Source organism: Chiloscyllium plagiosum, chromosome 19, assembly GCF_004010195.1.
Source record: "Chiloscyllium plagiosum isolate BGI_BamShark_2017 chromosome 19, ASM401019v2, whole genome shotgun sequence".
Taxonomy (NCBI): Eukaryota; Metazoa; Chordata; class Chondrichthyes; order Orectolobiformes; family Hemiscylliidae; genus Chiloscyllium; species Chiloscyllium plagiosum.
In genome coordinates, this window is record NC_057728.1 from 26,036,585 (window position 1) to 26,048,975 (window position 12,391).

Below are 12,391 nucleotides of genomic sequence, written 5' to 3' on the forward strand. Positions count from 1 at the left end.
GGAGTAGTTCTTAGCTGTTTTGATTTAGTTGTTTTAAGCTGTATTAAAGAGTGTTTTTATATGTGAGTCGTTTTTGGTTTTTATTCAATGTGTTTTGGGTGGGGTTCTTCCTCCTAGAAAGTCTCGGGCCTGCCTGGACGATCACGGCTAGCCATTCATTGAGGTGATGCACCTGGAATGTCAAAGGGAGCCACTCACCAATCAAAAGGAAAAATATATTATCAAGTCTTAAAAAAGAAAGGGTTAATGCAGCCCTTCTACAGGAGACACATCTACTTGATAAGGTGCACTCGAAGCTGCAACAGGGTGGATTTGGCCAGGTGTTCTTTTCATCTTTCAGCTCAAAAAGTAGGGAAGTAGCCATTCTTATTCGGAAGAATCTTCCCTTCCAAATGCTAAGCCAGATAAAAGATGAGTCTGAACGGTATATATTAATTAAAGCCCTAATATATGGAGAGGAATACGGGATTTTGAAACTTTATTGCCCTCCAGGCACACCGCTTCCACAAGGGGAGGGTTGGACTTTCCGGATTTCAGGAGGTGCCAATTGAGCTCCCTATTATCTTATATAGCTGATTGGGTCTGTTGTGACCCACAATCAATCTAGTTAGATACTGAGGCCTCCCAAGAGAAATATCTTCTTATCAATCTACTATTTATGGACAAGATGAGAGTTATTACAGATCATTGTAAAATTCCTATTGTACTAAATACAATCAAAGCTTGGAGGATATTGCAACAGGATGAGGGTAACCTGCAAAAAACCTCCCCTTATATCCCTATAGTGGGAACATTGGGATTCCAGCTAGGGCTGACTGATGCTGTATTCAAAATTTGGGAGTCCAGAGCTATCTTCTGTTTGGGAGATCTGTTCGATGGGGAGGTCTTGATGTCCTTCGAACAGCTGCATCAGAAGTTTGGGCTGCCCAGCAAGGATCTCTTTTGATATTTTCAAATACGAGACTTTATACATAAGAAGACCACACTGATAATTAATCCTTATAAATCGGATAGGAAAAGGAGAGTGCTTCGGCCGATGGGTATGCCCTCAGTCAGTACTCTCTACCACCTACTATGTAATAAGGTACGGAAGGACATGGAACGGTTATATAAAACCTGGAGTCAAGAATTGGGGATGGAAATCTCCTTAGAGGTGTGGGAGGATATCTGGGAAAATGCCAGGAAGATCTCTATCTGTAACAGAACTCAGGCGATTCAACTGAAGATACTTCACAGGGCTCACATGGCACCTGAGCAACAAAGTTCAAGGCAGTAGCATTCCCAATGTGTCCTAAATGCAAAATCGAAGTTGGTACTCTCACTCATTGTCTGTGGACATGCTATAAGATCCGCAGATACTGGGACAGAGTAGTGAATGCCTTGACAAAGATTTTGGGAACGGAGATTGGATTGGAGCCAGTGTCTCTACTTTTGGGCTCCCCAAATTTCCCCTCTTTGGATGTATACGGGAGGAAATTATTCACTATCCTTTCCTTCTGTGTGAGGAAAAACATCTGAGTGAATTGGGTATCCGAAGGTCCCCCAGAACTTTCAAACTGGTACAGGATAGTCATGGAATATATCCCCCTTGACTTCCTTACAAATATGGTGCACCAAAAAACGGAATTATTTTATAAGACATGGCAGCCCTTTTTGAACTACATTGACACAGATATTTTGGTCATACAGTCCAGGGCCTTTGCTTCGCCGTGGGGATGGTGTTGGTTGGTTCGGGGGCTCCTGGGAGGAGGAATCCCGTATCAATACGGTTTTTGTTATGACTTGATATAAATTTATTTTGAATATGTATCTTATTTAATTATTTACTTATTTTTTGTTCTCCTTTTGTTTATTGTTAGTAATGTATAATATCCTATTTTATGTTTTGGTTGTTTGTACAATAGACTAGGAGTTAGTTTTTAAAAAATTCTATATGAATGTTATTATATTGTAAAGTGGAATACACTGGAATCATAGAGATGTACAGCATGGAAATAGACCCTTCAGTCCAACCTGTCCAAGCCGACCAGCTATCCCAACCCAATCTAGTCCCACCTGCCCATATCCCTCCAAACCCTTCCTATTCATATACCCATCCAAATGCCTCTTAAATATTGCAATTGTACCAGCCTCCACCACATCCTCTGGCAGCTCATTCCATACACATACCACCCTCTGCGTGAAAAAGTTTCCCCTTAGGTCTCTTATAGCTTTCCCCTCTCACCCTAAACCTATGCCCTTTGGTTCTGGACTCTCTGACCCCAGGGAAAAGACTTTGTCTATTTATCCTGTTTGTACTATTTTCGTAACTTTGTAAAAAATCTCAAAAATCTTTTTAAAAATATATCTGTAAAAATACGTGTTGGCTGTAATGCTATTTTAACAGCAACACTTTTAGCGGTGTTTCTAAAGCTCAATTTTTCTATAATGGAGGGCTGGACAAGAATGCAACCATTGTGTTCAAGAACTACCTGTACTTACAATTTAAATAATATAATTACTTTGAACGGTCTGTTCTTGCTAGCTTTCAAAGTTGACACTTTCAACCAATAAACATGCAACTAGAGGGTTGCAAGTGATGATGTACTAATGGCAGCATCAGGTTTTCCCAAGCAGTAGTGGCAAAGATCTGCATATACCCTGACACAGGAAAATGAATCAAGGTCACTACCATAGTTTGCAACAGTGAGTAGAGATTCTGTTCCACCCCTCTGGTGATATGGGCTGTCTGTCACGGAAAATCCCAGCCCCAAGGATCAATGTTACCTGATCAAAACTCCAAACGCTGAAAACCCATTAAAAAAAAACATGGTCAGGGAGGCACGTTTGTTCTTGAGCAGAAGCATTTGCAAAGTGGCAGAAAACAAAAGTTTCATATCTAACTATTCAGTTAACATACAGTAAAAATCCTTCCAATGTGCTGTTGACCATCCTGAGAAAGAATAACTTTTGCAAAGATCAACACTTTGAGATGACCTACTGCCAAATAAAATACTGTTTCCCTGTGCTTACTAAGCTGCAATCGCATTTTGTGCAATTGCTTTAATATTTCATTTCTGCTTTATTTTTGATTTTTAAGAGCATCTATTAAACCTATGAAGTTTTAGTTTTAAAACAATGTTACAAGAGTAACATTACTGATGCTTAAGTAATCAGTTATCTTCTCGTTCTATTAAATGTGTACTTGCAGGTTTCCCCTTCAAAGGACTTTCCTTCCAACGATCATGGCATTTTTTTGTTGACTGAGCTGTTGTCTCTCTCTCTACTCTCCCCAAGATTCACTGCACAATGAAGTTACTGTCTACTATTCAAAAAAGCGAACTTCTTCACACTAATGATCCTTGAACTACTAGGATAATGACCAAAATGAAGGTACTGTAAATGCTGCTGAAACAAACGTTGCACGAGAAACTTAGCAGGTCTGACAACATCTGTGGAAAGAAGACCAAGTTAACGATTTGGATTCAGTGACTCTACTTCAGAACTGATTGTAATTAGGAAAAGGTGTTATGTATGCTGAAATTGGGGTTTGGTGAAGAAAGGAGTAAATGATAGGCAGGGATGGAGTCCAGACAGACTGACCAGCAGTTGGATAAACAAAAGAATGAATAATGGTGAGTTGGGGAGAAAGAAAAGCTAATGGGTACCATTAGTGGGTGAAAATGGACTGGCTGTGAGGAAAGCAACCCATTTGATGACAAGGCCCGGGGTGTGGGGATGAGTAAAACACATTAAGTAAGTGCTCAGGCCCTAAAATTATTGAACCCAATACTGAGTTCTGAAGGCGGCAGGGTCCCTATGTAGAAAATGAGATGCTGTCCTTCCAGTTTGTACAGACCTCCGTCGGAACATTGCAGCAAGTCCAAGGTAGAAATGTTGACCAGGCAATCAGGCAGAACATTGTGTTCCACAAAGCAGTTGCCCAGTCTGTGTTGTAGAGGAGACCATATCGTAAGCAGTGAACACAGCATATTGGACTGAGAGAAGTGCAGGTAAATTGCATGGAAAGGATATCTAAGGTCTTGGATGGTGAGAAGGAAATAAATGGCATATGTTACACATTCTGCAATTCATGGGCAGGTGCTGAGGGGAAAGCTTGGCAGCAGAACAGACCAAGGTGCACCAGTGGATTTGATTCCTATGGATGGCTGACAAAGAAGGGCAATATTTGTCTGGTGGGCATCCCCCTGGAGGTGATGGAAGCTTGCAATCCTTTGGATGTGAATGCTGGTAGATGGAAAATGGCGACTGGGGGAGCACTATCGATATTGTGGGTGGGAAAGACGGGGGGGGGGGGGGGGGGGGGGGGGGGATATAAGTGGAGAAATAGGTTAAACGGCTAGAATCCAAACACGGTGGTGTAGAGTCCTCAGTTGAGGTAAAAAAATGGACATTTCTGAGGGCACCCTGTAGTAGATGGCATCAACAGAACAGAGTTGAAACTTTATTGCTGGAACAGCACAGCAGGTCAGGCAGCATCCAGGGAACAGGAGATTTGACGTTTCGGGCACAGGCCCTTCTTCAGGAAATTCCTGAAGAAGGGCCTGTGCCCGAAACGTCGAATCTCCTGTTCCCTGGATGCTGCCTGACCTGCTGTGCTGTTCCAGCAATAAAGTTTCAACTTTGATCTCCAGCATCTGCAGTCCTCACTTTCTCCATCAACAGAACAGATGCAACGTAGAGGGAAAAACTAGGAGAATGAACTCTTTCCAGGAAGTAGGGTGTGCAAATGCAATCTAGATACCTGTAGGAGTCAGTGGGTTTGTAGTGGATATTGGTGGCTAGACTATCCCCAAAAACAGAAACATAAATGACAAAAAAAGGTAAGGCAAGAGTCAGAGACAGACCATGAATGTGAGCAGGGTGGATAATTTATTTCCAATTTTAGATGAGGGGGAAGCAGCACTAAAGATGTCATTGCTGTACCAGAGAGAATTATGGGGAGTGACCCAAGTAGGTTCGAAACACAAGATTCCACGAACTCCACAAAGAGAAAGGCATAATTGGCACATGCAGGTATCCACAGCCACACTTCTGGGCTGAGGAAAGAGAGAAGCTTTAAAGAAGTTGTTCAGTGAGAACAAGCTTGGCTGGGAAAGAGGGATTCCATTTCATGGGGCAATGGCATCGGTTTTGGAACTGGGGGGGATTGGTACCATTGGGACAGTCTCCACCTGAACCGATCTGGAAGCAGTGTTCTAGCAAAAAGGATAAATCGGGTGATAAGTAGGACCTTAAACTTCTGAGTCGATGGAGGTGGGAGCGAAAGTGACAGAGAGTTATGGAGTTAAATGGAAAGATAAGCAGCAGGATAGCACATGTGCAGGTGGGTTTAAGCTCGAGGCAGACTGGAATGCAGCAAAAAGGAAGGGTAACTTAGGATCTTATAATTTCCAATATCTCCAATAATGATAAGAAACTTAGCATTAAGGCACTTTACCTGAATGCTCGTAGTATTCGTAACAAAGCAGATGAATTAACGGCACAAATCAGTGTGAATGATGATGATGATATGGTAGGCATCACACAGACGTGGTTGCAGGGGGTTCAAGACTGGGAGTTAAACATCTAAGAATTTATAACTTATCGAAATGACAGGTAGGTGGGCAGAAGGGGCGGGGTTGCCTTGTTAGTTAAGAATGAAATTAAATCTATGGCACGAAATGACATAGGGTCAGATAATGTGGATTCTGTGTGGGTGGAATTGAAGAACCACAAAGGCAAGAAAACCATAATGGGAGTTATGTACAGACCTCCCAACAGTGGTCAGGACCAGGGGCACAAGATGTACCAGGAAATAGATAAGGCGTGTCAGAAAGGCAAGGTTACAGTGATCATGGGGGACTTCAATATGCAGGTGGACTGGGTGAATAATGTTGCCAGTGGATCCAAAGAAAGGGAATTCATGGAATGCTTACAGGATGGCTTTTTGGAACAGCTTGTGATGGAGCCCACAAGGGAACAGGCTATTCTGGATTTAGTGCAATGTAATGAGCCAGACTTTATAAAAGATCTTACAGTAAGGGAACACTTAAAAGGCAGCAATAATTATATTGTAGAGTTCAGTCTGTAGTTTGAAAGAGAGAAGGCAAAATCGGATATAATGGTGTTACAGTTAAATAAAGGTAATTACAGGAACATGAGAGAGGAACTGGCGAAAATTGACTGGAAGCAGAGCCGAGCGGGGAAGACAGTAGATTAGATTAGATTAGATTACATTACAGTGTGGAAACAGGCCCTTCGGCCCAACAAGTCCACACCAACCCGCCGAAGCGCAACCCACCCATACCCCTACATTTACCCCTTACCTAACACTACGGGCAATTTAGCATGGCCAATTCACCTGACCTGCACATCTTTGGACTGTGGGAGGAAACCGGAGCACCCGGAGGAAACCCACGCAGACACGGGGAGAACGTGCAAACTCCACACAGTCAGTCGCCTGAGGCAGGAATTGAACCTGGGTCTCAGGCACTGTGAGGCAGCAGTGCTAACCACTGTGCCACCGTGCCGCTCACAGTACAGCAACAATTGCAGGAGTTTCTGGGTGTCATTGAGGGCACAGTACAGAGGTTCATCCCAAAGAAAAGAAAGATTATCTGGAGAGGGGTTAGACAGCCATGGCTGACTAAGGAAGTCAGGAAATGTACCAAAGAAAAAGAGAAAGCCTATAAAGTGGCCAAGAGCACTTGGAAATCAGAAGATTGTAAAGGCTACAAAAACATAGGAAAACAAAGACAGAAATAAGGAAGGAGAGGATCAAATATGAAGGTAGGCTAGCCAGTAATATTAGAAACTATAGTAAAAGTTTCTTTCAATACATAATAAACAAATGAGAAGCAAAAGTAGAAATTGGGCCACTCCAAATTGGGGGATGCTGGAAGGAAATAGCTGAAGAACTTAATAAGTACTTTGTGCCAGTCTTCACAGTGAAAGACATGAGAAATATCCCAACAATTAAGGAGAGTCGGGGGCAGAGTTGAGTATGGTAGTCATTGCAAAAGAGGAAGTGCTAGAAAAGTTAAAAGGTCTAAAAATCAATAAATCTCCTGGCCCCGATGGGCTACATCCAGAATTCTGAGAGAGGTGGCTGAGGAAATAGTGGAGGTGCTGACTGTGATCTTTCAAAAATCACTGGAGTCAGGGAAAGTCCCAGATGATTGGAAAATCGCTGTTGTAACCCCCTTCTTCAAGACAGGATCAAGACAAAAGATGGAAAATTATAGGCCGATTAGTCGAACCTCGGTTGTTGGTAAAATTCTAGAATCCATCATTAGGGATGAGATTTCTAAATTCTTGGAAGTGCAGGGTCAGATTAGAACAAGTCAGCATGGATTTAGTAAGGAGAGGTCATGTCTGACAAACCTGTTAGAATTCTTTGAAGAGCTAACAAGTAGGTTAGACCAGGGAAACCCATGGATGTCCTCTATCTAGACTTCCAAAAGGCCTTTGATAAGGTGTCTTACGGGAGGCTGCTAAGGTGAGGGTCCATGGTGTTCGAGGTGAGCTACTGGCATGGATTGAAGATTGGCTGTCTGACAGAAGGCAGAGTTGGGATAAAAAGTTCTGTTTCAGAATGGCAACCAGTGACAAGTGATGTCTCGCAGGGTTCAGTGTTGGAGCTGCAGCTGTTCACTTTATATATTAATGATCTGGATGAAGGTACTGGGGGCATTCTGGCGAAGTTTGCCATGATACGAAGTAATGTGGACAGATAGGTAGTACTGAGGAGGTGGAGAGGCTGTAGGCTGTTTAGGAGTGGTCCAGGAAATGACTGATGAAATTCAACGTGAGCAAATGCAAACTCTTGCACTTCAGAAAAAAGAATACAAGCATGGACTCTTTTCTAAACGGTGAGAAAATTCATAAAGCTGAATTGCAAAGGGATCTGGGAGTGCTACTCCAGGATTCTCTAGAGGTTAACTTGCAGGTTGAGTCAGTGATTAAGAAAGCAAATGTAATGTTGTCATTTATCGCAAGAGGGTTGAAATAGAAAAGCAGTGATGTGCCTCTGAGGCTTTTTGAAGATCTAGTTAGACCCCATTTGAAATACTATGTCCAATTTTGGGCTCCACACCTCAGGAAGGACTTACTGGCACTGAAGTGTATCCAGCGGAGATTGACACAGATGATCCCTGGAATGGTAGGCCTAACATACAATGAACGGTTGAGGATCCTGTGATTGTATTCATTAGAGTTTAGAAGGTTGAGGGTAGATCTAATAGAAATTTACAAGATAATGCATGGCTTAGAAAGGGTGGACGCTGGGATGTTGTTTCCATCAGGTGGGGAGACTAGGACCTGTGGGCACAGCCTTAGAATTAGAGGGGGCCAACTTAGAACAGAAATGAGGAGACATTTCTTCAGCCAGAGTGGTGGGCCTGTGGAGCGCAGTGGAGGCTGGGTTGTTAAATGTCTTCAAGGCAGTACATTTTGTTTGGTACGTGGGAACAATTATCACCTTTGAAGGAAACTCATCCAAGTCTGCAAATCACATTTCAGTTATCCCATTTCTACAAACAGTTACCATGTGCGCACACACAGACAAAATATTCTGCAGCAAATGTACGTAAATTCCTGAATTTTTTTTTATTATTTTGACTCCTATGCTGCCCTCAAACAAAACGAGAAATATTTACATACATAGTCACCTTTTGGTTGGTAAAATGAACTGGAAAACAAGTAGTACTGGATGCAAATCTTGCAAAATATTTGTCCACCGGAAGGCCAAGCACTTAAGACACGTTACTGTATTGCATAGAATTGGAACCGCAGCCCCTTTCTCGCAGATTTGAAAAAAAAGGCCCATTAAAGAGAGTACCTCAATACAAAGCAGATAAGCCTTTTGAGCATTTTAGCAGCAAGATCTGCAGTAGTTAGCAACGCCAACGTGGGAATGTCAAGAAATTCTAGAAGTTACATTCATAGCTTGCGTATTTTGAAAGATTATTCAAGTTTTATTTTGAACTGTAAAGGCCAAGGAATTAAAATTAGTAAAATATCAATGCTACCAAAAAGACTCACCAAGAACATTTTTAACTCTTACTGAGATAATTTTAACTAGTACAAACCAGACACTTTTACTCACCATATAAATTTGATCTTTAAATTTTATGATATTTAGCTACATTAAAGTTTTATTTAATAATATACAACTGAAGGAATATACAGTCCTTGATTTCTGTTGATTGCTCATCCAAAAAATTCAATCTAGGTGGTTTTGTGAACATGAGTTTTAAATCAGATTGGATATGTTTAAACTAGCCAGTTATAAATAAGGAAAGAATGAGATCCATGGAAGGTTCAAAGTAAATCAGAAGGCATCAGTACACAATTTCCAAGGGGTGTTAGTAATTAATTAATAATACATCTTACACTTTTTAAACTGCTATAGTGTCAAATCTTGGGAAAGAAATCAAAAGAATTGTACAGATCCGTTTGATAAGCAAGAGTCTAATGAAGTGAAAGAATGTGCATCAGGTGGAAATTTGATCACAAAGCACAACATTAAGAAAATCACTCAGGTGACATCAGTTCCCCATTGCAAGGTGCTATCAATGTGGTTCAACAGCATCAGAGGGGTAGAAAAATCAACGTTTCAGGTTGAAACCCTTCTGTCAGTATGAAGGGGCTGTCTGACCAGCTGTACTCTTCCAGCTTCACATTATCCACTGTGACTTTCAGCATTTAGTCCTTACTATCTCCTATCCATGTAGTACACTGGGAAAATATTTAAAAGACCCCATGTTGAACAGTGATAGAAGTTAGGTGACCATCACTGGATTAGACAAAGAAAAAATTAATCAGATTAAAGTCAAGTGCCAAAGAGCAGAAATGAATGGAGGGGGAAAACAAAAGATCAAAAGTAAATCAATCAAAAATCATTAAAGTCACACTGTGTGCTGAACTCAGGATAGATTAGCCAAATCCACAAGCCCTCTGTTAGTTTAAGCCATTTAATTCATAATGAAGGATGCAGTGATGATAAAGGCCCACAATAAAATGAATAGAATTTCTTGAAGTACATACTACGAAAGCAACTTCTTTTTGGGTATTTTGAAGTATATGATAGATCTCTTTTCTCATCACAATATGGTGAATGTTTAGTGGAGCAAGGACTTGCTGAACATAATATAAAAACAGAAAGAGGCACTGGAAGAGATGTAGTAATGATTTCCAGGAATAATGCAAGTGAGAAATTTTAAACCACAGTAACAAAGTAAATGGTGCTTTTCCTCTCTACAAATGGTAGCCAAGGTGACGGTCTCATAGAACAGTGAAATTTTAAGAGTACCAAAGGGTAGAGAGATGATGTTAGTGGTTGTGGTTATCCAAGACAATGTGTTAGTAGTAATTAATGCATCCAATACAAGGAAATTAAGTGAAGCTTCTTTCCCCAAAGTGTGAAACAGCACACAGAATTGCTGCAATTAGGAGAAATCTGAGAAGTAACATGAAGGATGGGTAAATAGGAAGCCAAGAGTCTTTGATGAAGCACAAACAGTGGCATTGACCAGGTTACTAAAATGTGTTACATAAAATTGCCAGCATAGAAACACAAGGGCCTTTTCTCTTCATATTTGACATTTTGATGAAGAACAAGGAATAATCATCAGTATGCAAAAACAAATTGGAGCCATTCCATGGAATACAGTAATTCTATAATAAAGCTGCATTACCTGATGATACTTATACACAAGTTACAAACAGCAAAACAAATTTCTTCACTCAAAATAAGAACTGTATCTCAGTAGCACAGTAGTATCAACACCAACTACACATCTTGATCCAAGTTCCAAGGACATGTCACACTGATCTACCAATTCCCAGGCACAGCCTATAAGCTGAATATATTTATGACCATATGTCCACATACTTGGCAGTGGCAGGAAATGATACCACCACTGGTAGGATGCAAGAGGAATGCATTCTGGATGTATAGAATTAAAAATAAGAAATAAAACTTTTTCAAGTAAAAATAATTCACAGAGCTACCAACTGCTTATTCCAATTTCTATTTCCTACATGCTGTCAAGAGTGGGCTCATCTCATTTGTCATTCAACAATACCATGGCAGTGCCACAGGCTGATCATAAAAACCAAGTGTGACTCAGACACTCAGCAATTATAGTATGTGTTATCATTTCTTTTTAATGAGTTTGTGACACTCAGATGATTAAGTAGGTAGAACTCTTTTACTGTGCATTAAATGATACACACAGGATACTGTACAATAACAAAGCTTTAAAAAAATCAAACAAGTAATGCAGCTTCAATCTCTACATCTTCTTCATGCAGTAGCATCCAATTCCTGGGATTTGTGAATGGTTTCTGTTTCCATAGGTTCTCCTTTGCCTCCTTCATCTAAGTTCTCTTTATTCGCTTCTTCCTCTGTTATCACCACAGCAGCTTCCTTTTCAGATTGCGTTTTGAGAACCACCTCCTGCTAAAATATAGTTGTCGTTATAAAATACTTTGAAAAAACTATAATTAGTTTAATTTTAGTTCCAGGTACTGCCAGTGCGCTCAGCCTGCAATGCAGTGCCTGGTGCATGTGGGATTTCTCCCACCAAAATGGTGGATGCACATCTTGATCTCTGCCAGCTTAACACTGCAACTTCAACTGCACAAATAGAATGTCAACTGTCAAGCTGTAAAGATGGCTTTTCTTCTAATTTATTGAATATTCTGTTTGAAAATGATTTCTTCCCACTTTAACAGCACAACTGCACCATGTTAGCTTTGAGATTTACTGAGCAATTAAAAGCTTACTGCTTTGAACAAACAAAATGGTACACGTGAATAGTACATTTGAAGTATGTGCAAAGTTTTATAAAATTAGAAAGGTGATGTATAGTGATTGTCAATGCAGCTCAGCTAGCCGAGTTGGTGGATAATTAGATTCATAACTTCAAGTTAATACATTCAAGATGTATTTTTACTTATCCTTTATATTTACTTTTTATTTTAATTTTACATGAAGCCAAGCAGAATGACACTGACCACTGGTCTGTACACGCACACATACAGAAAGTGCTCCATTTGGTGCTTTATCAACAGATAAATCCAAAAACTTTAAGATGATAAACATTGATAGGAAGTAAAAATATTACTTGGTGTTTGCAAGAAAAGGTTGCTTTATAGCTGCATTTTACAGCTCCACTTCTGCGATTTTCCCCTGCTTTATATATTCTTTGCAACGGACTCACACTGGATTGAAAATTGATTGACATTTCTTGATATCCAAATGATCAATTTCATATGAATGAGTTCAGTGTTAAGTATCTGGTGTGAATATTGTAGTAAAGCCCAGTTTTGACCACTTTGTACACCAAACATCCATTTACAAGTGGGATGGATTGCGGGGGGGGGGGGGGAAGAGGAGGAGGAA

General features: G+C 40.6%; 1 protein-coding gene across 5 annotated transcripts in view; it reads right to left on the reverse strand.

The window, feature by feature from the left end:
* Positions 1 to 8,570: 8,570 nt before the first annotated feature.
* The window catches only part of LOC122559612 (peptidyl-prolyl cis-trans isomerase FKBP4-like), a 53,729-nt gene continuing 49,908 nt past the window's right edge, over positions 8,571 to 12,391 (reverse strand). For 4 of the 5 annotated variants that reach the window (XM_043709396.1, XM_043709398.1, XM_043709399.1 and 1 more), the window contains one exon: positions 8,571 to 11,446. In XM_043709396.1, coding sequence (XP_043565331.1) covers positions 11,291 to 11,446 — 156 coding nt within the window. In that variant the 3' untranslated portion in view covers positions 8,571 to 11,290. The remainder of the gene's footprint in view (positions 11,447 to 12,391) is intronic. The other variant, XM_043709401.1, reaches the window with a different exon arrangement.